At 42.2% G+C, this 24,158-nt stretch overlaps 1 protein-coding gene across 5 annotated transcripts in view; it reads right to left on the bottom strand.

Moving 5' to 3' along the window:
* The window catches only part of LOC130907060 (carbohydrate-responsive element-binding protein), a 28,593-nt gene extending 9,383 nt beyond the window's left edge, over positions 1-19,210 (bottom strand). For all 5 annotated transcript variants that reach the window (XM_057821911.1, XM_057821912.1, XM_057821913.1 and 2 more), the window contains exons 1-7: positions 18,646-19,210; positions 12,806-12,912; positions 12,633-12,715; positions 12,470-12,559; positions 12,365-12,406; positions 3,204-3,378; positions 2,668-2,748 (exon numbers count right to left, since the gene is read on the bottom strand). In XM_057821911.1, the coding sequence (XP_057677894.1) occupies positions 2,668-2,748; positions 3,204-3,378; positions 12,365-12,406; positions 12,470-12,559; positions 12,633-12,715; positions 12,806-12,912; positions 18,646-18,980 (913 nt within the window). In that variant the 5' untranslated portion in view covers positions 18,981-19,210. The remainder of the gene's footprint in view (positions 1-2,667; positions 2,749-3,203; positions 3,379-12,364; positions 12,407-12,469; positions 12,560-12,632; positions 12,716-12,805; positions 12,913-18,645) is intronic.
* Between the last annotated feature and the right edge of the window lie 4,948 nt (positions 19,211-24,158).

The raw sequence follows: 24,158 nt of genomic DNA, 5'->3' as shown, positions 1-24,158 counted from the left end.
ACAGCCTTTTTTTTTAGGGATAGGAATATTATTTTTGTTGTGCTTTCACTAAATGATACTTATGTTTGTTGTGAAGGAGTTGCCGAAGCCTATGCCAATAAACGGCGCGGTCCAATGATGCCTGTGTCCACTCGCCTTTCTCAGCCTCTTCGCTCTCAATTTGAAAAAAAACGGCGTCATTGTAATCTTTTTGAGGCACTGCATGAGTGGGTCATTCCGCGCATGCGTTAAATGCGTCAAATATTTTAACGTGATTAATTTAAAAAAATAATTACCACCCGTTAACGCGATAAATTTGACAGCATTAGTTTTAAGTAAAATATACAAGTACATGATAAAAAGAGATACTTTTTGGGGGAGGGGGGCATCTCAGTGATGACTTATCGGTCCTTAATGTACAGTATATTAACTCACTGGCTTCCATTGACGGCGCTAGACGTCCAATCCACTTCAAGTGGGAGGGGTGGCAGCAAATTCGTTCACTTGCTGCCATTTGTTCTGTCCACTAGTAATAAACTTATTTAACGAGTTTTAATTTAGTTTTTAGGAGACATTAGATGAGACGTCTATCAATGTCAATGCCACCGAAAGAGTTAAATAACACTTTCAGTTTCACTAATGTGTTTTATTATCGGGATTTAGCACTACTCTGGTTATAAATTCACCTCTATGTTCACTTTATTTGGGGCAGTTTAGTACAATTGAGCGCCACAAGTCAATTAGGAGTCAATAAAAGGTCAGATCAATCGGCCAACTTCACAAAGGCAAATAACAATGCATACTAATGTGGAAATTCCAATAATCAAGTTCCCAAACATGTTTAATGTAGCGCATTATTCATTTTGTATGCAACCAACATTATGTAAACTCGTGTTCATATGTTTACAAACTTTTCACCATTCAGTTTAATGAGAAAGTCTCAAAACATTTGACCAATTATACATAAAATGAGCATTTAAAAACAGCAATTTTATGTTAATGTGAGTTATAGTTGTCTGATAATTACATTAGTTTGATTTCTGTATCTTAAATGCAAAGTGGTGAAGTAGAGAAAGTGCAAAAAAATGAATTTCTTCAAAAAGGGGGCAAATACTTTTTTCTGCAGTTTACTTTAAGGCAGACATGTCCAAAGTGCGGCCCGGGGGCCAAATGCGGCCCGTGATCAAATTTCATCCGGCCCCCAGCCTCTGTCACAAGATCAATAATGTCTGGCCCGCACTTTAAATTGGTCAGCAGTACTGCTTACACATTAAATGCTTCTCCTCATTTACCCACTAAAAGGCAGCAGCCCTTTAAGCAACATTACCACGTGTGAACCTTGACTTCCAATTTTCTAAAATGGCAACAATCAACAACAAAAAACAAAGTTGACTGCGACGGCCGACGCTTCAAGGATAGGTGGAAATTGGACTATTTCTTCACTAAAATACGCAACAACTGTGTCCGCATCATTTGCAAAGAAACAGTCGCTGTTTTTAAAGAGTTCAATGTGAGGCGATATTACCAAACAAGACACGCTGACATGTACGACAAGATTACAGGAAAGATACGCCGAGAGGAATTGAAGATACTTGAAGCTAGTTTAATTTCACAGCAGCAGTATTTCGCAAGATACCGAGAGTCGAAAGAGAACGCCACAAAGGCTAGTTGCGAGATTGTTGAAATTATTAATAAAAATAAATAAATAAATAAATAAAGCAAATGTGACACACAGAATCGCTTGCTAAAATTTTCTTAAATATATTGTTCTACGTAAAAGAGGTCAGCCAAGGTCACACCAAATCTGGCCCCCTTTGCAAAAAGTTTGGACACCCCTGCTTTAAGGTGAACCACGGACAAAAAGACTTGGAGTGATAAATGTTAGTATGAGTTGTAATAATTTGATATTCAAACCCCTCTTAAGGTTTTATGTCTTATATTTTATAAAATTTGAAAAGATTGTTTAACTAGTAGGTCAACATCGTTGTTGACGACACAATGCACTCTGGGCGGTGACATCGCTGGCAATCGCAACCCACATGCGTTGTCTGTCTGTGCGGTAAAACCTAAAAGGGAAACGCAACTGAAAAGAAAGTGCATCTGGCTTGACCACGGAATTATATGATCGCGAAAAGAGAGACAGAAAAACGGTCCGTAACAGTAGGCCGGGATCAATAGAAAAATATATGAACCCGAGGGAAAACCGCGGTGAGAGGCTGACAAACGAAAAAAAACAAGGCAATGACAAAACTAGCAACGAAGGGATATACAAACTGTCAAATAGCAGCAAATCAATATCTCGGCAAGCCGCCAAGGATCAGTTTAAAGACACTGCTGATAAGATGGAATTGGATGCAGGTACGAAGTTGGGAACTCATCCCACAGCTCTGACCAGCAGCAGAATGTGACAAAATCATGCCAGTCGTCATACTAGCTTCGCTTGCTGGCTAGCACAGCTATTCTCCCAGTACAGCCCGCCCGCGTTGTCACCCCCAGCGTGCGTTGCGCCCGTAAAACATGGTGCCCTCTCTAGGTCAAAACATGTACTAAATATTATAGATTTTTAAATCAATGGCAATAATATATGTGTTTCTAATAATGTATTTTAGTAAAAGAGAACATTTGTGGCCTATTAGAGCCTACAAGTCTTTAAGTCTGAGGTTCTCTTTAAAAACAACAAGTAGATACCTGGTATATCCATGAAATCATCCAAGTTGGGCTGCAGAGGCGTTAGGCCAGGTTGAATCATATCAGCATTTGTAGTGTATGCTAAGAGAGAAAATCATGTCACCATTTGCAGTGGGTTAAGTTTATATTTTATTGTTGGGATTCACTTAAAAATGAGCCGCAGTAACAAGTATAGCAATGAAAAGCAGTACAATTGCTGGAATTAATGAACAGTACAAGTCACGTCAAATCAATAGTCATTTGATGCTAGGCAGATTTTCAGAACGTGTATAACAGTAACTTAAATAAAAACATTTTTTTAATAGCAATTCAAACAGAAATGAATTTAACAATAATAACATAAACCAGAAATTTTCCAATGGGTGACTAATTTCCTAAGCAATAGCAAAAAGAACACTTTATCACCATCACTCATCCCGTTTAAATTCTTTTACGTGCTGTATGTGAACAAGCTTGTGAAGATAAAACGGGAATAACATTTCTACGCATTAATTTGTGAATGAGGCCCAATGTGTGTGCTGTACATTATTACTTACTGTTATGTCGCTCGCTGGCCCAAGGGCTCTGCTTCTGTGTCATTGTGAACAGGGTGTCAGAGATGTCCGACAGAAGGTATTCCAGGTCAAACATGTGTGCCTCCTCTGGTGTTGCCTCAGGCTCTCGATACATCTGATTGGACCATTTCTCCAACTTTGCCTGGCAGAATTGACCCTTGAGTACATCAGACAAGCAATGAAAAAGATGGTGAAACTCTGATCTCACCACTGAAGAGCTTTTTGAGAAAACTGCAAAGTAAAGTGGCACGATACCGGTATCAACATTAGATAGTAAGTACATCCAGTTGGAATACTTTCACCATTTGTAGGCTGACAAGTAAGCATAAAAGATTTTGATTTTCTCTTTTTAAATAGGCTACAAGACCTTGACTGAAAATGCACCAGATGTTTATGTCTGGAGTCTGACAACCTAAAAAAAAGCAGCATTCAGAAGTCCTTGCTACCAACCTCTCTTTAAAACCCAGCTCTGAGGCCACATAAAAAGGTCCACAACCAGTCTTTTCCTCCTGCCTGAGAAATGTCACTTCATTCTGACCATCCTTATTGGAGACCACGCATTTATAGGAACCCCAAACTACGCCACGGTAGGTTTTGATTACGTCCAAGCACACGACTGTTCCTGTTAAATTTGTTTTTGCCTCTTGATTGGCCACCATTGAAGGATATTTTGCATGTGCAAGATTACTGTGTAATGTGTGTGTGTGCTGCACGAAAAAAAATATACAAGTGGGCATATTGTTCAAAAGCACAACCCCCCCCTTCCATGTAATCATTACGCTGTTTTTGTTCATTTATTTTGACGTCTCACCATTTCAATAAGAAGGTGGGTCTTTTGTCCCTGACCTAATTCTAGTGCAGTAGTCGCTCTCACGTGCGGATGAACAAGAGGATCTCAGGCTCCCATCAACACAAATCGGAAAACAGACGCAAACGCACAGCATGCAATTTCCTACTTCCGGAGATTCCCTTTTTGGAGACGTTTTCTGAGTGAACGTTTCATTCATATTTTTATTATTGATGTGTGAGGTAAAGAAAATGTGTAGGAGACCAGTTTTAGTAATATTACCACAGTTAATCATTAAAGTAAATTAAGTAACTCAATACATTGTTAAGATATGATTAAAAACATGGTATTCACCATTTCGGAATTACATCTAATTAACTCCTTGACAGTGGTAGACATATATTCATTCACTGCCATACCTCCGAGTTCAAATGACTTTGACGTCTTCTTGTGAAAACCTATTAAAATTCATTATAATTTTTAACCTGTTATAGTACAAAACCTGAACTTTGATAGCCACTTTACATTTAATCAATAAATCTGCTTTTTACCACCTAAAAACATGGATAGTACAGGGCTTCTGTACCTATCAATGCATTCATTTTTATCTGATTATTGCAATGGAGTATTTACAGATTTGAACAAAAAAACAATCAGGATACTGCAGCTAATCCAGAATCAATACAATCAAATACGAGGAAATTGGACCATATTGGATTGGTCATGAAATCACTACACTGGCACCCGGTGAGCCTGCAAAACGCTTTCATGGCATTGGACCAAAATACTCTTTTGATTTGCTTGATCCAGCTGAAGCATCCAGAACCTTTAGGAAATCTGGAACTGATTTGTTTTGTGTTACAAGAATCAAGCAGTGTGAGGCAGCATTCAATTGTTATGCTCCTCAACTGTGGAACGAATTACCTAAAGATCTGAGGTGTGCTCAAACAATTAGGTCCTTTAAATCAGCGCTAAAAACATTATAGTTTACGACAAAGGCGGACTGGCATACAGGCATACTGGTGCTTTCCCATTTTTACAGTACCAATATTTAGAAAATTCTTATTTAACGTCGTAGATGTGTACTTTGATCAGGTTACAGTCATCTAGTGGTTAACTCTTATAGACTACTGTTATAGTTGATTACATCAATGACCTGTTTGCATTAAAAATCACTCCATGCTTTAAAAACACTGCACTTTTGTAATTACTTTACTCTAGGCTAATTAAGAGCTTGGGTAATTGTTTACTATATGATTTTTAGTAAAAACAACATCAAATGTGTTTGTTTTTCATCAATGTACAGGTAGAAGTACTTATGTTGCTGGCTGGATGGCATCCAACACTGTCCATGAAGTGGCCGGTCTTTCAATGAATCCCAGCCACTCCACCCGCCCCCCGGTCCGCCCCTGGTTTACGATAGTATATCTATAACTGCCTTTATTTTTCATATCTGCAATACAGTGAGTGGTACCTCTACTTACAAACGTCTCTACAAATGTAATTTTCAGGTTATAACACGCATCAACCAGAAAATATTGCCCCTTGTTAAGAATTAAATTTCAGGTCCCGAGAGGCAAAAGTATGAGGGATGTCCTGATCGCATATTTTTGTAGGGTTGTTTTTTTTTTTTTTTTTTTGAACAAAAGTTCCAAACATTTTACCTTCCCACCATCCTACCTTCATAATGTGAATTATGTTTAAACAAGAATAACGTAGAAATATAATTGTGTTTATTAAAGGCTTCATTGAGTGAGTCCACTCAAATCCACTCACGCTGCTGAGAACAGCCTGTCACTTACACAATGAGTCGCCACAGTACACTTAGGCAAGTTTATTGATGATTGACACATTTGTGCCTTTGAATGTAGAGCTACCAAGCTTCTCTAGCAAGATCAAAGCCACAAACCTGTCAATTATCGTTAGTTCCAAAGTACCAAACGCAAGCTGGAGAGTTTGGCCGCACTGCTTAGTAGGAGGGAGGGTGAGAGGCTATGGTGCTATACAAGCATGAAGCAGAAAAACATAAATATATTTCTTAAATTAAAAACCTATTCTTTTCACCCGATTCTGATCCTCTGAAAAACTGCACGATCAGCCCGATTTCCGATCACGTGATCAGATGGGGACATCCCTAAAAGTACTATACAGTACTGTAAATATGCATGTACTTCTTTTAAGTGTAGTGCCATAAGATCCTGCTGCCCTATTGGTAGGAATTTTTCTTTCCCATCGTGCTTCAGTAATGCGATTCTGCTCTCCTTTGGTCTATTGTTGCTTTTGTTTTAATTTGGGTGTCGCAGTATGATGACGTGAACAGGCGCGATGGTGTTGTTGTTGTGATAGCAAGCGTCTTCACCAAAAGAGCACAAGTGGCCTAGCGTTTTTGTCTCACAATGCGTTTTTTGATGAGATGGCGAGACTTCTTAGCCTCTGGATTAAAGAAAAGGCAATCGCCAAGACTGTAGTCTGCCACAAAGCCAGCGCCATTTTCGATCTCGTGGAAGAAGAGGACATCGCCTCACTCGAAAGCTAAGATATATTTATTCATAGAATTCATAACATATATTCACAGATTTTTGAAGTCTATGATTTATTTTGTTTTGCCCTTTGCGTTATGTTCTATTATCTACTTCATTACAAGTATTAACAGTTAGGTTAGTTAAGTATCTGTACCTTTTGGAATTTCTCACCTTTCTGCATGAAATCACCATCAAATATGATCTGATCTTTGTAAAATCACACAGTAGAAAATACAATGTCTGCTTTAACCAAAATCACCCAAACATTTATAGGTTTTCATATTTTACATGAATAGGTTTTCATATTTTAATGAGGATAGCATACAAACAATGACAGGAGGGGGAAAAATAAATAAGTGAACCCTCTGCCTAAGGAGACTTAAAGAGCAATTGAAACCAATTTTACCCAAAAAATTTACCGTAAGTCAGGTGTGTGCCCAATCACTGATGAGTGCTTTAAAGATGCCTTGCCCACTATAAAACACACACTTGGTATGAAATGTCTTGATGAGATGCATTGTCTGATGTGAATCATGGCTCGTCAAAAGAGCTGTCTGAAGACCTGCGATCAAGGATTGTTGATTTGTATAAAGTTGGGAAAGGATACAAAACCATCTCTAAATGTCTGGATATTCATCAATCAACAGACAGAGAAGTTGTCCACAAACGGAAAGAGTCTGGCACTGTTGCTTCTGTCCCAATGAGTGGCCGTCCACCAAAGATGACACCAAGAATTCAGCGCAGAATACCCAGAGAGGTAAGAAATAACCTAAGAGTGTCTGCTAAAGACTGACACAAATCACTGGCACAGTCTAATGTCTCTGTGCACACATCAACTATATGTAAAACTATGGCCAAGAATAGTGTTCATAGGAAGACTCTGCGGAGGAAGCCACTGCTGTCGATAAAAAAAAATTGTTGCTCGTTTAATGTTGCAAAAAGGCACTTGGACACTCCACAGACGTTTTGGCAAAATATTTTGTGAACTAATGCAACCAAAAATGAATTGTTTGGGAGTAACACACAACGTCATGTGTGGAGGAAAAATAGAATAGCTCACCAACATCAACACCTCATCCCCACCGTGAAGCATGGTGGATGGAGCATCATGATTTGGGGCTGTTTTGCCGCCTCAGGGCCTGGACAACTTGCAATCATGAATGGAAGAATGAATTCCAAATTTTAGCAGGAAAACCTGAGGCCGTCTATCAGACTGTTGAAGATAAAAAGAGAATGGATGCTGCAACAAGATAATGATCCAAAACACAGAAGTAATTCGACTTCAGAATGGTTTCAGAAGAACAAAATACACGTTCTGGAGTGGCCAAGTCAAAGTCCAGACTTGAACCCCATTGAGATGCTGTGACATGACCTACAGACAGCAATTCATGCCAGACATACCAGCAATCTGACTGAACTACAGCAGTTTTGTAGGGAAGAATGGGCCAAGATTAGTACTGATCGATGTGCCAGACTGATCTGCAGCTACAGGACGTGTCTGGTTGAAATTATTGCTGCCAAAGGGGGGGTGGGGGTGGGGGGCACAAAATATTAAATGTCACGGTTTACTTACTTATTTTTCCCCATTCTGTCATCGTTTAAAATATGAAAACCTATAAATGTTTGGGTAGTTTTAGTAAAAGCTTTTTTCATCAGTGTGATTTTGACAAAGATCAGATCACTTTTAATTGTGATTTTATGCAGAAATGTGAGAAATTGCAAAAGGTTCAGATATTTCTTCATACCATTGTATTTGGAATCATTCAAATGTGTTTGGCTGTTGTTTTATTCCAGTTTTACACTGATTATAAAATTTAATGTGCTTAGAATGTGCTTGGAACGGATTAGGGCATTTACATGGAAAACAGCCTCTCTACTTACGGAATTTTCAGGTTACAAGACAACTTCCAGAACAAATTAATGTCCTAAGTAGAGGTACCACTGTATTTTACTTTGGCTATTTCCGATTTTAATTGTTTTTGTTTGTATGTGTGGGCAGCAGCCAAAGGCGGGGGCCTTGGCGGTCCGACCCCCAGCTGCTGAAGCTAACTCTTGGGACATGGAATGTCACCTCTCTGGCAGGGAAGGAGCCTGAGCTGGTGTGTGAGGCGGAGAAGTTCCGACTAGATATAGTCGGACTCTCCTCCACACACAGCTTGGGTTCTGGTACCAATCCTCTCGAGAGGGGTTGGACTCTCTTCCACTCTGGAGTTGCCCATGGTGAGAGGCGCCGGGCAGGTGTGGGCATACTTATTGCCCCCCGGCTTGGCGCCTGTACGTTGGGGTTTACCCCAGTGGACGAGAGGGTAGCCTCCCTCCGCCTTCGGGTGGGGGGACGGGTTCTAACTGTTGTTTGCGCTTATGCACCGAACAGCAGTTCAGAATACCCACCCTTTTTGGAGTCCTTGGAGGGTGTGCTAGAGAGCGCCCCCTCTGGGGACTCCCTCGTTCTACTGGGGGACTTCAACGCTCACGTGGGCAATGACAGTGAGACCTGGAGGGGCGTGATTGGGATGAACGGCCCCCCCGATCAGAACCCGAGTGGTGTTCTGTTATTGGACTTCTGTGCTCGTCACGGTTTGTCTATAACGAACACCATGTTCAAACATAGGGGTGTCCATATGTGCACTTGGCACCAGGACACCCTAGGCCGCAGTTCGATGATCGACTTCGTAATCGTGTCATCGGACTTGCGGCCGCATGTTTTGGACACTCGGGTGAAGAGAGGGGCGGAGCTGTCAACTGATCACCACCTGGTGGTGTGTTGGCTCCGATGGCGGGGGAAGATGCTGGCCAGACCTGGCAGGCCCAAACGTATTGTGAGGGTCTGCTGGGAACGTCTGGCAGAATCCCCTGTCAGAAAGAGTTTCAACATCCACCTCCGGCAGAACTTCTCCCTTGTCCCGGGGGAGGTGGGGGACATTGAGTCCGAGTGGGCTATGTTCCGCACCTCCATTGTTGAGGCGGCCGATCGGAGCTGTGGCCGTAAGGTGGTTGGTGCCTGTCGTGGCGGCAATCCCCGAACCCGCTGGTGGACACCAGCAGTAAGGGATGCCGTCAAGCTGAAGAAGGAGGCCTATCGGGCCTTTTTGGCCTGTGGGACTCCGGAGGCAGATGACAGGTTCCGGCTGGCCAAGCGGACTGCGGCTTCGGCGGTCGCTGAGGCAAAAACCCGGACATGGGAGGAGTTCGGCGAGGCCATGGAAAACGACTTCCGGACGGCTTCGAGGAAATTCTGGTCCACCATCCGGCGCCTGAGGAGGGGAAAGCAGTGCACCATTAACACTGTGTATAATGAAGATGGTGTACTGCTGACCTCGACTCGGGACGTCGTGAGCCGGTGGAGAGAATACTTCGAGGCCCTCCTCAATTCCACCGACACGCCTTCCTTTGAGGAAGCAGAGTCTGGGGACTCCGTGGTGGGCTCTTCGATCTCTGGTGTTGAAGTCACTGAGGCGGTTGGAAAGCTCCTCGGTGGCAAGGCCCCGGGGGTAGATGAGATCCGCCCGGAGTTCCTGAAGGCTCTGGATGCTGTAGGGGTGTCGTGGCTGACACGTCTCTACAACATCGCGTGGACATCGGGGACAGTGCCTCTGGATTGGCAGACCGGGGTGGTGGTCCCCCTTTTTAAGAAGGGGGACTGGAGGGTGTGTTCCAATTATAGAGGGATCACACTCCTCAGCTTCCCTGGTAAAGTCTATTCAGGGGTGCTGGAGAGGAGAGTCCGCCGAGAAGTCGAATCTCGGATTCAGGAGGAGCAGTGTGGTTTTCGTCCCGGCCGTGGAACAGTGGACCAGCTCTACACCCTCGGCAGGGTCCTCGAGGGTGCATGGGAGTTCGCCCGATCAGTCTACATGTGTTTTGTGGATCTGGAGAAGGCGTTCGACCGTGTGCCTCGGGGAGTCCTGTGGGGGGTGCTCCGGGAGTACGGGGTACCGAGCCCCTTGGTAAGGGCTGTTCGGTCCCTGTACGACCGGTGTCAGAGTTTGGTCCGCGTTGCCGGCAGTAAGTCGAATTCGTTCCCAGTGAGGGTTGGACTCCGCCAAGGCTGCTCTTTGTCACCGATTTTGTTCATAATTTTTATGGACAGAATTTCTAGGCGCAGCCGAAGCGTTGAGGGGGTCCGGTTTGGTGACCTCAGCATTGAATCTCTGCTTTTTGCAGATGATTTAGTGCTGTTGGCTTCATCAAGCCGTGACCTCCAACTCACACTGGAGCGGTTCGCAGCTGAGTGTGAAGCGGTTGGGATGGAAATCAGCACCTCCAAATCCGAGACCATGGTCCTCAGTCGGAAAAGGGTGGAGTGCCCTCTCCGGGTCGGGGATGAGATCCTGCCCCAAGTGGAGGAGTTCAAGTATCTTGGGGTCTTGTTCACGAGTGACGGTAGGAGGGAGCGGGAGATCGACAGGCGAATCGGTGCGGCGTCTGCAGTAATGCGGACTCTGCACCGGTCCGTAGTGGTGAAGAAGGAGCTGAGCCAAAAGGCAAAGCTCTCGATTTACCAGTCGATCTACGTTCCTACCCTCACCTATGGTCACGAGCTTTGGATCGTGACCGAAAGAACAAGATCCCGGATACAAGCGGCCGAAATGAGTTTCCTCCGCAGGGTGTCCGGGCTCTCCCTTAGAGATAGGGTGAGAAGCTCGGTCATCCGGGAGGGACTCGGCGTCGAGCCGCTACTCCTCCGCGTAGAGAGGAGCCAGCTGAGGTGGCTCGGGCATCTGGTTCGGATGCCTCCCGGACGCCTCCCTGGAGAGGTGTTCCGGGCATGTCCCACCGGCGGGAGGCCCCGGGGACGACCCAGGACACGCTGGAGAGACTATGTCTCTCGGCTGGCCTGGGAACGCCTTGGGATCCCGCCGGAGGAGCTGGTTGAAGTGGCTGGGGAGAGGGAAGTCTGGGCTTCCCTGTTAAAGCTGCTGCCCCCGCGACCCGACCCCGGAACAAGCGGAAGATAATGGATGGATGGATGGATATTTCCGATTTTAATTGTTTTTGTTTGTATGTGTGTCTTGCAAATTTTAAAATGACTTTCGTATATCTTTTGTATTTGTGTTTTTATTCCTATTTAATAGTTTTTGTTATAATTATTTCTTGCTGATATTAATGTGACTTAAATCACATTGAATTGCCTTGTATTGAATTTTGCTTTACAAATAAACTTGCCTTGCCTAAATGCTATTGTCAGTGAGGACCTTCCAGAGTGTCTGTTTTCTTCCTCGATTTCCTCTTTGACATCTTATCATTATTTCTGAATGTAACATCACTGTAAAACGTGCCGCTTCTTCTATTTTTTTTTTTTTTTCATCAGGCATTTGAGGATCTAGGTCATTTTTGATAAGCTCGAGTGCTTTTTTTCTCACAAAATAAAGACGAGGCGTAAAGAAGTGCTTGGAGTATTGTCACCACTGGCGATAAACATGCGTCAATTGCCCGCACATTCGACTGTGACGCAAGTTGTGTCCTTAATGGGTTTTTTTTCCCCCTCAAGCCACTGTTTTAGTCACAAAATCTATGCATTAACTCACTGGCTGCCACAATGGCAAATCGCTGCCAATCCTCTCAGTTCAAATTTGGTTATGGCCTCCAATAGCACTCTAAAGTTTTGTTGTTGTTGTTGTTAAATTTCATAGTATTGATCTCATTGCCTCCCAGTGACAACAATAGACATCCAATTCATTTAAACTGGGAGGAATTGTCATGAATGCTCATGTCTTGTACCACTGATGGTGCTAGACATCCAATCCATTTTGACTGAGGGGTGAAATGAAATTTGGGTCTCTAGTGCAGTAAATGTAAACATTCAAACATGGAATTATAAAAACTCATCATACCTCTTGCAGCATTGACATGATACGTTCCTTCTCTTTCTGGAGCTGCACGAGAAGACATCAGGTGAAGTTGAATCAGAACCAAAAAAGCCAAACAGAGATGCTTACTCTCTTCTTATAATATATCCTCCACTTGTGATACTCCTTGATGACCACTTCAATCCGTCGTTTCCAATAGCTTCCCTCTAATACAATGGCCTGTTCAAAGTAAATGCATGTATGAATGAGTGTACATTGTGAAAATACAACCAAAAACCCATACATCACTTACTTCTGGCTTTCTGTGGGCATCTGCCTCAGATCCTTCCAAAGGCGTGACAAAGCCACATACAGGATTTTTCCTCTTTTCCACATCTGAACCCAGTATTCAGAAAAAGGCCCTTTACAAGTCCTCGAACAGGTGATGGTAATTCAGTGTCAAAAGTTTAAGAACAGTGGACTCACACTGGATGAACCATGCTCTCCAAATTGCATTGTTTAGACGGATCTTATCCCTCCACAGTAAGCGCAGTCCCTTAAAAGACTTCCACTTTGGGGACACAATCTTGCCGCTAAAAGGGTGGGGTGAAAAAAAGGTGTGAATTTTGTTGTTTTGCTTTCTTTTTCAAACCATAAAGAATATGGAAGTGAGCAAGTATGTACCGTTGCCCCGATATCGATACTAGTATTGGTATCGGTACCGACACAGCACTAAAGTGACGTCATCAATATTGTCGAGTACTAAGAATTAACGTGCCCACACAATATGTACTTTTTGAGATCTAGTTTCCAATCACTGGTTGCTTTACCCATGCTTCCGTGAAAAAAAAAAAAAGGCACCGCTAATCACCCTTCCCAAAATGATGATAGAAGTACAATCGTGTGGTGTCCAATCCATCTGCTGTGACTTTAAATGAGTTTGTCACTAAAAGACAACCAATCCAGTTGAAGTGGGAGAGTGGCAGCGAATGAATGTTCGTCTATCGCCGTCAATGACTTTACGTTCAAGTGAGTATGCAGTATTTTAGTATTACCGGTAAATAGGCATATTCCGGTACGATATTCTGATGGTATAATGACCTTAAGCCAAAATATTACGGTTTCACGGTATTGCAATTACAGCTCTAAAATGTCTTACTTTCACATATCTGGGTTTAAAAAAACTTTTTTCCATTCACTAGGATTTTTATTTTTCAAAACATTAGCAAATTGGAACACAAATATATTGTTAAGTTAAAATAAACAGAAAAAAATTACAAAAAACTAAAATTTTCAAAAGAAAAACAAATGCAGTCCTTTAGGTAAGCCTAAACCCACAGCCTCAGAACAAAAATAATTGAATAATTTTCCATAAAAAGCACGTGTGTATCACTCGTATCATGTTTACATTATACACACACACTATTTTTTAACACAGATAGTTGCCAGAGAAAAAAAACACCATGTTTTACCACCGCAAGACACACTAAACACGCTGGAGTTAACCCTCGTAGCTGGTGGGAAACGTTCATAACAGTGTCTACTAACCTGTATAAATGCGAAATTATATTGGAGGTATTGCCTCCTTGGCAGCCACCCTCCGCAAACATGTTTTACGTTGGTTGGCCCTCTTCCTCTAAGCCGTGGCCGTCTGTAATTTTTCTGTAGCCGAATTATTACCTTACCAACGTCCGACGATTTTGCTTTCTTTGATGGGGGGAAAAAAGTCAGCCATTGTGTAGCACAGCTGACTGACTCACACTGAGCAACAACTAGTGGGGGATGGTAGAGCCTTGCGGCTGCAAGCAAGGCATTTCTCCATGAATTTTTGGGACGTAAAAAATAGCTAATACCTTAGGCATGGTATGACAGAATTTTTTTGCGGTTTTAAAACCTTGAAGTTTTAATACCATGGTATACATTGAAACCGCTAATCGGCACATGTCTACAACTATGACATCATAAATTTTTACCTGTAACGGAGGCTCAGGGTGATGACGTAGATTGTCTCTGTCACTCGACGAATACTACCGGGCTACTGCAATTCCTTCTACGCGGCAAGACGTGCAATACATGCGCTTATCGGTTAAAAGTGGCGAGTACTTATAATTTGTGTTTTTATTGAGTCTTTTATTACCTTTTTAATTGCCTCAAAATACTTTTTGCATGTGTGGTCGCTTTAAAGCAGATTGTGGATCTTTTGACCAAATTAGTCACATAGCATATTTAAACCACCCTTATTTGATATTACTACGTTTAAGTATATTCTTAAGGTATCTTTAGTGTGTTCTGTCTGTATGTATATAAACTAGGGGTGCACGATTTTCATTTTTTGACACTGACAGCGATATCGATAACTTCCTGCTCCTCAAGGCCGATACCGATACGATAACCGATAATATATATATAATTTTTCAATGTTTATTTACCTGAGTTTTTGAACACCTGTAGGTCAAAAATACTAGTGGTTGATTCAGCATAGATTTGCCTTTGACCAAACCAGAATTTTCATGATGACATGAACATTATTTTAATGAACAAAACAAAGACGAGGGCAGTTTTGACTTCAAAAAAGCGCTCATATAATTTTTTTTTTTTTTTTCAAATAAATATAATTTGAGTCAATCACAATCAGTAGTCAATATCATTGACTTCCCCTGAACAATGAGCACTGATCCAAAACAAACATAAACTCAACAGGTATTGTGCTTTGTCAGTAGATAAAACATTTGGTTCAACAGGAGAAACAACTTTCTTAACCTGGCAATTATAGATCAGCAAGCCTATCAATAACCAAAAGGCCTGTCAAGAACTTGTAAACATAACACTGTAAAATGCAAACATTTGCTAATTGCCATTATAAGGTTTATAACTCATTGAAGGAAAAATACAGCCTCTAGAACACTAACTAAACTTACTGGCAAAACAGGACTGGAAACAAACGCTCACTTCCCAATCTGACACCGTGCCAAAAATATTATTAATAGGCCCGATAATATATAATGTTATTGGAGTTATTGTGATGACGTCATAATTCCTATTATCGGTCCGATAATAATCGTGCACCCCTAATCTAAACAAACGAAGCTGAAAGCGCACGGTAGTACTTCGGGTGTCAAATTCGCCTGTTGTAGATGTTTCGCCGGTGTAGCACATTTTGGCAGAACACCGTTTTTTTTCCTCCCTACTCTTGTCTCGTCTCCTCACGTCTTTCCTGTTCATTTTGCTTTTGCTGCTTGTTTTGTGAAATATCGACAGTGCTGTCATGCTCATTAATGTTCCTCTCGGGTTCAAATTGACAGGGTTGAACAGATGACTCGTTTATGTCACTAGAGTTATACTTTGGAAGCCCGGCAGTGTAACCATGTGACGTCACGGCCCTGCGACAACAACACCAGTGGTAACCTACTTGTTAAACTAATTTCACAAATTGTATAAAAAATTTGATCCATGGATCTTTTTAAACTTCAAAATTTGAGTTGTGCTTACTTAAAATATTCAGTTTACACAACTGTCTAAATTGAATTTTTTACAGTGCAGTACAGGACTCCGAGATATCCCTACACCTTTTCCAGTGACAAACCGTAAAAGACTTAAAACCCCAGTGAACGGTTTGAAAAAAAATCCAAAAAAGCCGCCCGGATCTTGCTAATTCCAGTTTTCCTGAGTCCCTCTGCTCTTACAGGGCAAAAAGCCTTTCCTAATGTGAGACACTCAAGAGTTGCTAGGAAGTCGAGTCGATGAGTACATAACATTTCAAAAACAGCAGAGACAGCAATTGGCTGGAGGTGGAAAACCGCTTACTCAAAGTTAACACTTTCAGTGCCATTAACGGTGTTAAAAGTCGAATCATATAGCTCTTAAAAACTAAATTAAAACTCTTAAAATGTGTTTATCACTAGATGTCCAATTTGCTTGAACTAGGAGGGTGGCATACCATAAACTGAAAGTAATGCCAGTCTTATTATTACTTGTCGTAAATCCCTATCACAAGAAACTTATGAGAAACTGTCAAAAAGAGATGCAACAACAACAACAAATTTGCATTACCTCAGCTACACTCAAATCTAGCCAGCTAGAATCAAAGTCCAGTTTATAGTTAAGTTTCCAAACAGTTGCGCAAGAGACAAGAGCAAAACGTTTTCCTCTTTATAATTCAGAGACGATATAAAACCACCAACTGAACTCCAATCATCCTTCTGCTGTTAATTTGAGTGAGTTTATCACTATTAGACGTCCAATCTATTTCAAGTGTTGAAATAGATAGGAAGTCTATCGCCGTCAATGGTTTATCACGGCAGTATTTTTTTTCTATGGGAAATGGGTCCAAATGGCTCTTTCAGTAAAAAAGGTTGCTCACTCCTTCCTAGTTGCGATTACAATCTTTCATGAGAGGACTAAAACAAATAGGTTTTAACAGTGTTTGCACAGGTGTCAAACTCACGGCCTGGGGGCCAGATCGGGTCCACCACATCATTTTGCATGACCCCACGAAAGTAAATCATGTGCATCGACTTTTTTTTTTTCCTTTCATTTTGTGAAAAACTAAGTTGTTTGCCGCTTCAAAAAAAAAAAAAAAAAAAAAAAAAACATTTAAAATGATATACTTAAAAGAGTGAATGTTTGATGTTTTTCTCTTGGTTTTATCATAAGAACGTAAAATAAAAATAGGCAAAAAGAGAATATTTTCTTTTTTCCTCTTCATTATTGAAATTAAAAAACAAAATATGAAAGTGAATATTTATCGTTTTCCGCTTTTTGCCTTTATTTAAAGAATGTAGAAACAAAACAAAAAAAAATCTAAAATAAATAAAATAAAAAGATATTCTCCCATTTCATATTTAAGTTTTTTCATCCTTTTTGTTCTTTTTTGTTTGTATTAATAAAAATTCAAATAAAATGAGATCAAATATATGCTATTACAGAGTCTCTGTAGGGTTCAACAAGCCATATTTAACACTTTTTGAAGAATTTTTAAAGACCATATAAAAAAATTTAAGACACCATAGCGGCAAAAAACGTACAAAAGATTTGAAGGAAAATTAGAGGCCCCGAATTACGTAATTAAGTTTATGAATTTATTCCCAGCTCTTTCACATTGTGAAACAAATAAGCCCGAAGTTTTACTAGTTTAAGATTTTTAAGACCTATCAAAATTGTATTTAAAGCAACACTAGGTAACTTTTCTGTTGTGGTCGATTTTACAACACCGGTGGACAATTGCGGTAGTGTTTTGCCATAAAGAAGACTGCGTTTCCCATGAGGACCAGCGCACCAGTTGTGGCTAAACATTAACATATGATGGTTAGCAACCGTGTGGCTTTGTGTGGCTATCTCCTGCACCCCAGGCGTCACGCCAGTGAGTGAAAGCCAGGCCAATATTTATACTTGAGTATCCTGATAGCATCCCTTGTTTCCCCCTCTTCAAACAAAACTTTTCGTCTCTTTTGTTGCTCTGCCAGAATTTGCGCAAAAGCGTTCGCATCGACTTCTGGACACCAAATTAAATTTTATACAGAAAATAATTACAGTACAAATGATTGTAACAATATATTTGAGAGAAAAAACATGTTATTTTGCCTCATTCAAATCTTAATATCTGAACATTTAAATATGTAAACTAAAGTGCAATCACATTCGTAAATGAATGGCTTCTGGTTTTTGAAACATAAATGAACCAATCTATTGTGATAAAACAACAAAATTGCAATTACTGCATTAACCATCAAAGTGAAGTCTAACTGTAGTCTTGAAACAAATCTGACTAAGGAAAAAGATTGCAATAAAGCAGCTGAGATCTGTCATGACAGAACATCGCTTCAATGATATCTGGCGCCATCTAGCGTCGTGAATAGGGAGAGTAGCTGAGATCTGCCATGACAGAACATCACTTCAATGATATCTGACGCCATCTAGCGTCGTGAATGGGTATAATGTCTAGACCGCAAATATAAGACGACCCCCTCTTTTTCAGTCTTATTTTAATGCAAAAACACCGTCTTATATTCGGGCCAATACGGTAAAATAGGTGTCATTCAACTAGTTGTCAGTCAACATATCACAAATGTAATGAAAACATTTTATAAAGGTTAAAAGGTTACTAAGTGTTGCTTTAGGACCATTTGGGAGATTTTCAGGGAGAATTTTAGACATTTGAATGAATGAAATTCAAATTTTTGGATTTAAGACTTTTGTGTCATTCCAATCTATATTGACTGGGAGCGGAGAATTAAGGTTCGCTCCCAGTCAAATGTTTTGGACGTCTACCGCCAGACATAATGGTCCTTTGAAGGAAAGTTCGTGTGACAAAGATGTTTGAAACTTACCTGTAGGCCAGGGTCATGCACTCAAAAAGGCGCGTGAGAGTAGGGTCGATGCTCAGGCTGCCAGAGCTGAGCGGCCCATAACGGTACGTCTGGCACCAGGTCCGATTTACCGTATCGAAGTCGTACCGCGGACACCTTCCGCCTCTCAAGCCGCCTGGCAATGCGTCGCTGTGGGGTGAGGACACCATAAAGTGGCCGCTGTGAATGACCTGCGTGTAGTTGAGAGGCCCGTAAGACGGCCCGCTGGCAGGTGTCCTAACGTGTTCCGACTCGGATTCGGAAGAGTCGCAGAGGTCGCTGCAAACGACTGAAACAACTCTGCCTTTAGCCGCCATTGTGCGTTTTCGGTTCAAACTGAAAGTCCTGGGGTAACGAGTGGCGGAATGGGAGTAGAAAGGGGCCTTCTCTGCCAGCTGTGCCTCTTCACCAGACGACAGCACTTTTCCCTCTGAGCGGTTGATTGTGCAACAGCTTCTTTCCACTTCGATAGTGTTTAAAGTCCTTGAGGGAAGCCTGCGGTGGTAATTATTGATAGACCTTGAGGGATCATCAGCATGAGGCAGGTAAAGTTATGCTCCACCAGACGGCGCTGTTTAGGGAAAATGTGCAATAATGACATCTAATAGTCATACTGTAATAGATTTTATCTATAGAGCGCTTTTACCGATGCTCAAAGACGCTTTAAAGTTGAAACAGAAAAGCAGCAAACGACGAGTGCAGAACAAAACAACAGAGAAAAAGAAATATGAATTAAAATCCAGTTTAAAAAGGTGTTTTTTTTTTTTTTTTTTTAACCTGTCCTGTTCAGCTGCTTGACACGGAGAATGTAAATCTGAGTGTCCGATTTGTCTGAATAGTTTTGAAGGGATCCTTTATTTTTAAGACAAGTAATTCTTAAAAGATAAATGAGTTATAATAATTTGATATTAAAACCCCTCTTAATGTATTTGTTTTAATAAAGTTTGTAAAATTATTTTAAGTGATAGGTCACCATTCTTGTTACGTCACAGTGCGTGACGTCACCGGGCCCGTTACCAAAATTCCAGCGTGTCACTCATTAGCTTTCCCAACATGTCGTCGGTTGTAGGCAAGGCAAGGCAACGCAAATTTATTTATATAGCACAATTCAACACAAGGCAATTCAAAGTGCTTTACATCACATGAAGATCATAAAAATCACATTTAAATCAACACAACGTAGAAACGAAGACAAAAGATCGCATTTAATCACAGAATATAAATAAATAAATAAAATAAAAATAAAACAAAAACTACTACTAATAATAATAATTGAAATCAGCAATGGAGATAAAAACAAGAGGAATAGAAAGCAGGTAGATTGAAATATATAGACAGTTATAGATATGCAGTGCTAAACAAAAGCGTTTTTAGCCCTGATTTAAAAGAGCTAACAGTTTGAGCATACTTCAGACGTTCGGGTAACTTGTTCCAGAGGTGGGGAGCATAATAACTAAATGCTGCCTCACCCTGCTTGGTTCTTGTTCTTGGAACATGCAGAAGACAGGTTCCAGACGACATTAGGGGTCTAGATGTCTCATAGGACTCTAACAAGTCAAGCATGTATTTTGGTCCAAGGCCATTAAGTGTTTTGTAGACGAGCAGTAGTATTTTATAGTCTATCCTTTGACTTACTGGAAGCCAGTGTAGCGATTTCAAAACTGGTGTAATGTGGTCCAGCTTCCTTGTATTTGTGAGGACTCTGGCTGCAGCATTCTGTACCAGCTGCAACTTCCTGACTGATTTTTTATCAAGACCTGTAAATATACCGTTGCAATAGTCCAATCTGCTGAAAATGAATGCATGCATAAGTTTTTCCATGTCTTGTTGAGTCAGAAGCCCCTTAATTCTGGTTATATTTTTTAGGTGGTAATAAGCGGATTTAGTGACGGACTTTAAATGGCTATCAAATTTTAGGTCTGAGTCAATAATTACGCCAAGGTTTCTGACTTGATTTGTACCCTTCCTATTTGAACCAGATCTGAGAAGTGAGGAGCAGGACAGCACTGTCGGTCGTTCACAAGACGAGTTTCAGGGAAAATCCGTGCAGCAAATACCTGATAAGACAAAAGTTGGGCAAAGGTCTCAATGACAACAGAGCGAGAGAGCATATGCTGTTAGGAACTCCGGTTGGGAGCGAGAGTGTATGCAGTTGGGAACTCCGGTTTTATTAGCAGACATTCAAGGTAAGCATATTGCGTTTTCAAACTTATCCCAATATAATTATGTAGATTGTTAGCATCCAGAGCTGTCGTGTGCTTTACATACAGTACAGGCCAAAGAGCACACCTTGTGTAATGCATGCCTTGTACATTGTAACGTGTGGTAGCTAGGATATGTGTTTAAAAGTACCAAAAAGGGGAGAAGCTTCCACTTATGCACATTTATTCACAAAAAATAATATTTCCACCTTGACCACTCTTCATTCGGGAGCTCAGCAGTACGAAAACACGCGTTTCCTGACGAACTCCAACATTGTTGTAAGGTCCACGTCAGTCACTGTCGCGTGCCATAGTGCTTTAATTATTTAGTATGATTTGGGGAAAACTCCCATGAAGAATAGTCAACAAAAAAGACGCGTTTTTTACTCACTCGAAGATAAAAGGAATTAGACCGATCCCATGGCAATGTTGAAGCCGCGATCAGGCAGTCGATTCCACAAAATAGACTGATCCGAAAAGCCGCTGTGGGACTGATAAATCAAAAAAATGGACAGATCCGAAACCAATATTGCAGACGCGGTGGGACCGTCGGATCCAGAAAATAGACGGATCCCTTACTTGACTGAGGATCCAGGAAAAATGTTCGGGCGCCAGTTGTAACGCGTGGTGGGTAGGATACGTGCATACAGGCAGGGCCGGCCCAGGCAATTTGGGGGCCCTAAGCAAAATGATTCCAAGGGACTCATATTTTTGGCCCATCATTTCGTCACAGTGTACTGTGAAACCCATACATGCAATCCAACCCATATGTCCATATTTTGGATATTAATCAGATTTTGTTGCACTGCATACTTCAAACTTCCCACCCTAAATGATTGTCAGTACTTACAGTAGATGGCGCCCAAACCTTTTTCTAATTGGCATATAACTTGATAATAATGTCCGATATAAATTAAATGACTATATCTATGCTCTCCAGTCTAAATGCATATTACGGCAACATATCGTTTTACTACAGTCAGCGGAAGCCGTACATTTGCTGTTGCCGCCAGGTGACAACTTGTTCGGCTTTACTTGATTCGCTCCGGGCCTTCGCCCTGTGGCTAATGGCAATTACCAATACGACATAATGACAAGCTCAACTGACAACAGCGTTCAAGTCGGAGTGTCTTGCACAACAACAACAACATCAAAAACATGCTCTATTACATTGATACTGTTGTTTCTTCTCTGATTTTTCTTTTCATTTCCCTGCTCCAGAAGGATAAATTCTGTTCGACATATTCGTGCATCTATTTTCCAAGCAAGTTTGAGCACCAATCATCGCAAAGCAGGTTCAACGTCACTCCCCAGGTTGCCAGATTGTAATGACAAGGAAAATGGATGTCTGCATAGATAAAATGGCAATGCACGCCACAATATTCATGATGCTCTATTAACAACGTATAAAATGAGGTTGCAAGATTGGGGCCCCCTAGTCGTCAGGGGCCCTAAGCAGCTGCATAGTCTGCGTATAGGCTGGGCCGGCCTTGCATACAGGGACCAAAAAGGGGGAGAAGCTTCCACTTATGCACATTTACTCACTAAAAATAATAATTTCACCTTGACCACTCACTTCACTCCCCTTGTTTCCATTAGACTGGAAATTGCATCCAAAAGCAGCACACTGTGGCATTTTACTTCGCGAGTTTAGGCAGCAATAAGCAATTGTTGAACACGCTACACATTTGGAAAGATCCCAATTACGTCATCACTGCGAGCCTGCAAACCATGGCGCCAACTAACGGTCAAAATATGTACTAATTATTATAAAATATTTCCATTGATTTAACATTTTATGTGTTACAACATATTTTAGTACAAGAGAACAATTGTGGTTTATTAGAGCCTACATGTATTTAAGTTAGAGGATCACTTTAATGTATCACATTCGAGTATGACATACACCTATTGTGATCATTCAACATGTCTCATTTATTAGTAGAAAGCGGCTAACAGGAAAGGGTTATGGGGGGATAGAAAAAAAGAGGGGGAGAGACAGAAAAAGCACAAACATTGAACACCTACACTATGAACATGTTGGTGCAATCTTTAGCCACTTGTTTTTCCAGTTGCCACCATGTGGTCAGCTTGATGGCCAAGGAAAAAGAAGGGGGGGGGGGGTAGAAAGATGAGTGTTTGGGAGGGGCGGAGTGTAGACAAATCAGCCATGTGAGGTGTAGGACCCAATATTTGTGTATATCCCTTGTGAGTGTGAGTATGCTGGCATCCTATTCTGTGCTAGCTGATCGCTAATCCTGAAACCGAGTTTTACTACTTGAATGTGTCTAATTGCAGAAAGTCATGCGTGAATCCCATCAGACATGTGACAGTCTTGCAGATGAGTGGAAAAACTGGCTGGAGCGCGTCAGGGCCGCTGCCCTTCCCTAACCAATCGGGGAGGGGGGTTTGGGGGTAGAGCCAGCTCAGCACATCCCTCCTTCCGCAGTCCACCAAGGAGGACGCCATCATCCCCCCAGGATCCAGGGTGGTCCCCCAGGCCATCCATGCCCCCATCAACCGGCCTTCAGGGACGGGACGAGGGGACGCGCCACTATCCCCCACTCCCACCACCACCTCCGCTCGCCCACCCGGTCCATGAGGCACCGCCAGAGCCCCCCAACCAGCACGACACACCGCGGGACCAGCAGTGGCCCACAAAGCCCAGGGCAGAATCCCCACCCGGAGCAGGCGTTACCCAGCCGATCTACCAGCACCCAGCCAGCGACCCACCCGGAACGCAGGGAGGACGCCCAGGCAGAAAAGAGGGGGGAAGGCGGAAGCAGGAGAGTGCCAGGGGGCGATGCTGGATTGGAGCCCCGACCCCCCTGCCACTGTAGCCTAGGCAGAGAGGAGGCCACACCCCGGGAGCCACGCCATAGTAAAAAGTGTGGGACCCACCTAACGCCCTATTACTGTGGCTTCCAGGTCCCCGACTGGTAGCCATTACCCAGCACCGTGATGGGAATGTGTGGGGAAAGTAGTGCCGTGTATTCATTAAAATAGGAGAGCCCGCCTTAGGCCAGTGGGACCGCCGCATGGAGGCTCTACCAAGCCGCCCGTCCCACCGCCTCTTGCTGAAGCTCCCCCGTGGAGTATGATGTATGTGTGTTTGTGGTGCATTAAAAGAGGTGACAGAATGAGGGGGCCTGCTGTGATGAGGCAACAGTGATGTCAACCCCCCCAGGAGGTCCCACCCATCCCACAACCCCGGTGTGTGATGCATTAAAATCAAGGGGGAGCCGGAACGGGACTGTACAGCCCCGTTTGGACTCCCCCCGGTGGTATGAATGA

Source organism: Corythoichthys intestinalis, chromosome 18, assembly GCF_030265065.1.
Source record: "Corythoichthys intestinalis isolate RoL2023-P3 chromosome 18, ASM3026506v1, whole genome shotgun sequence".
NCBI lineage: Eukaryota > Metazoa > Chordata > Actinopteri > Syngnathiformes > Syngnathidae > Corythoichthys > Corythoichthys intestinalis.
The sequence above is the reverse complement of the archived record's forward strand: the minus strand, read 5'-3'. Positions and strand labels throughout refer to the sequence as shown.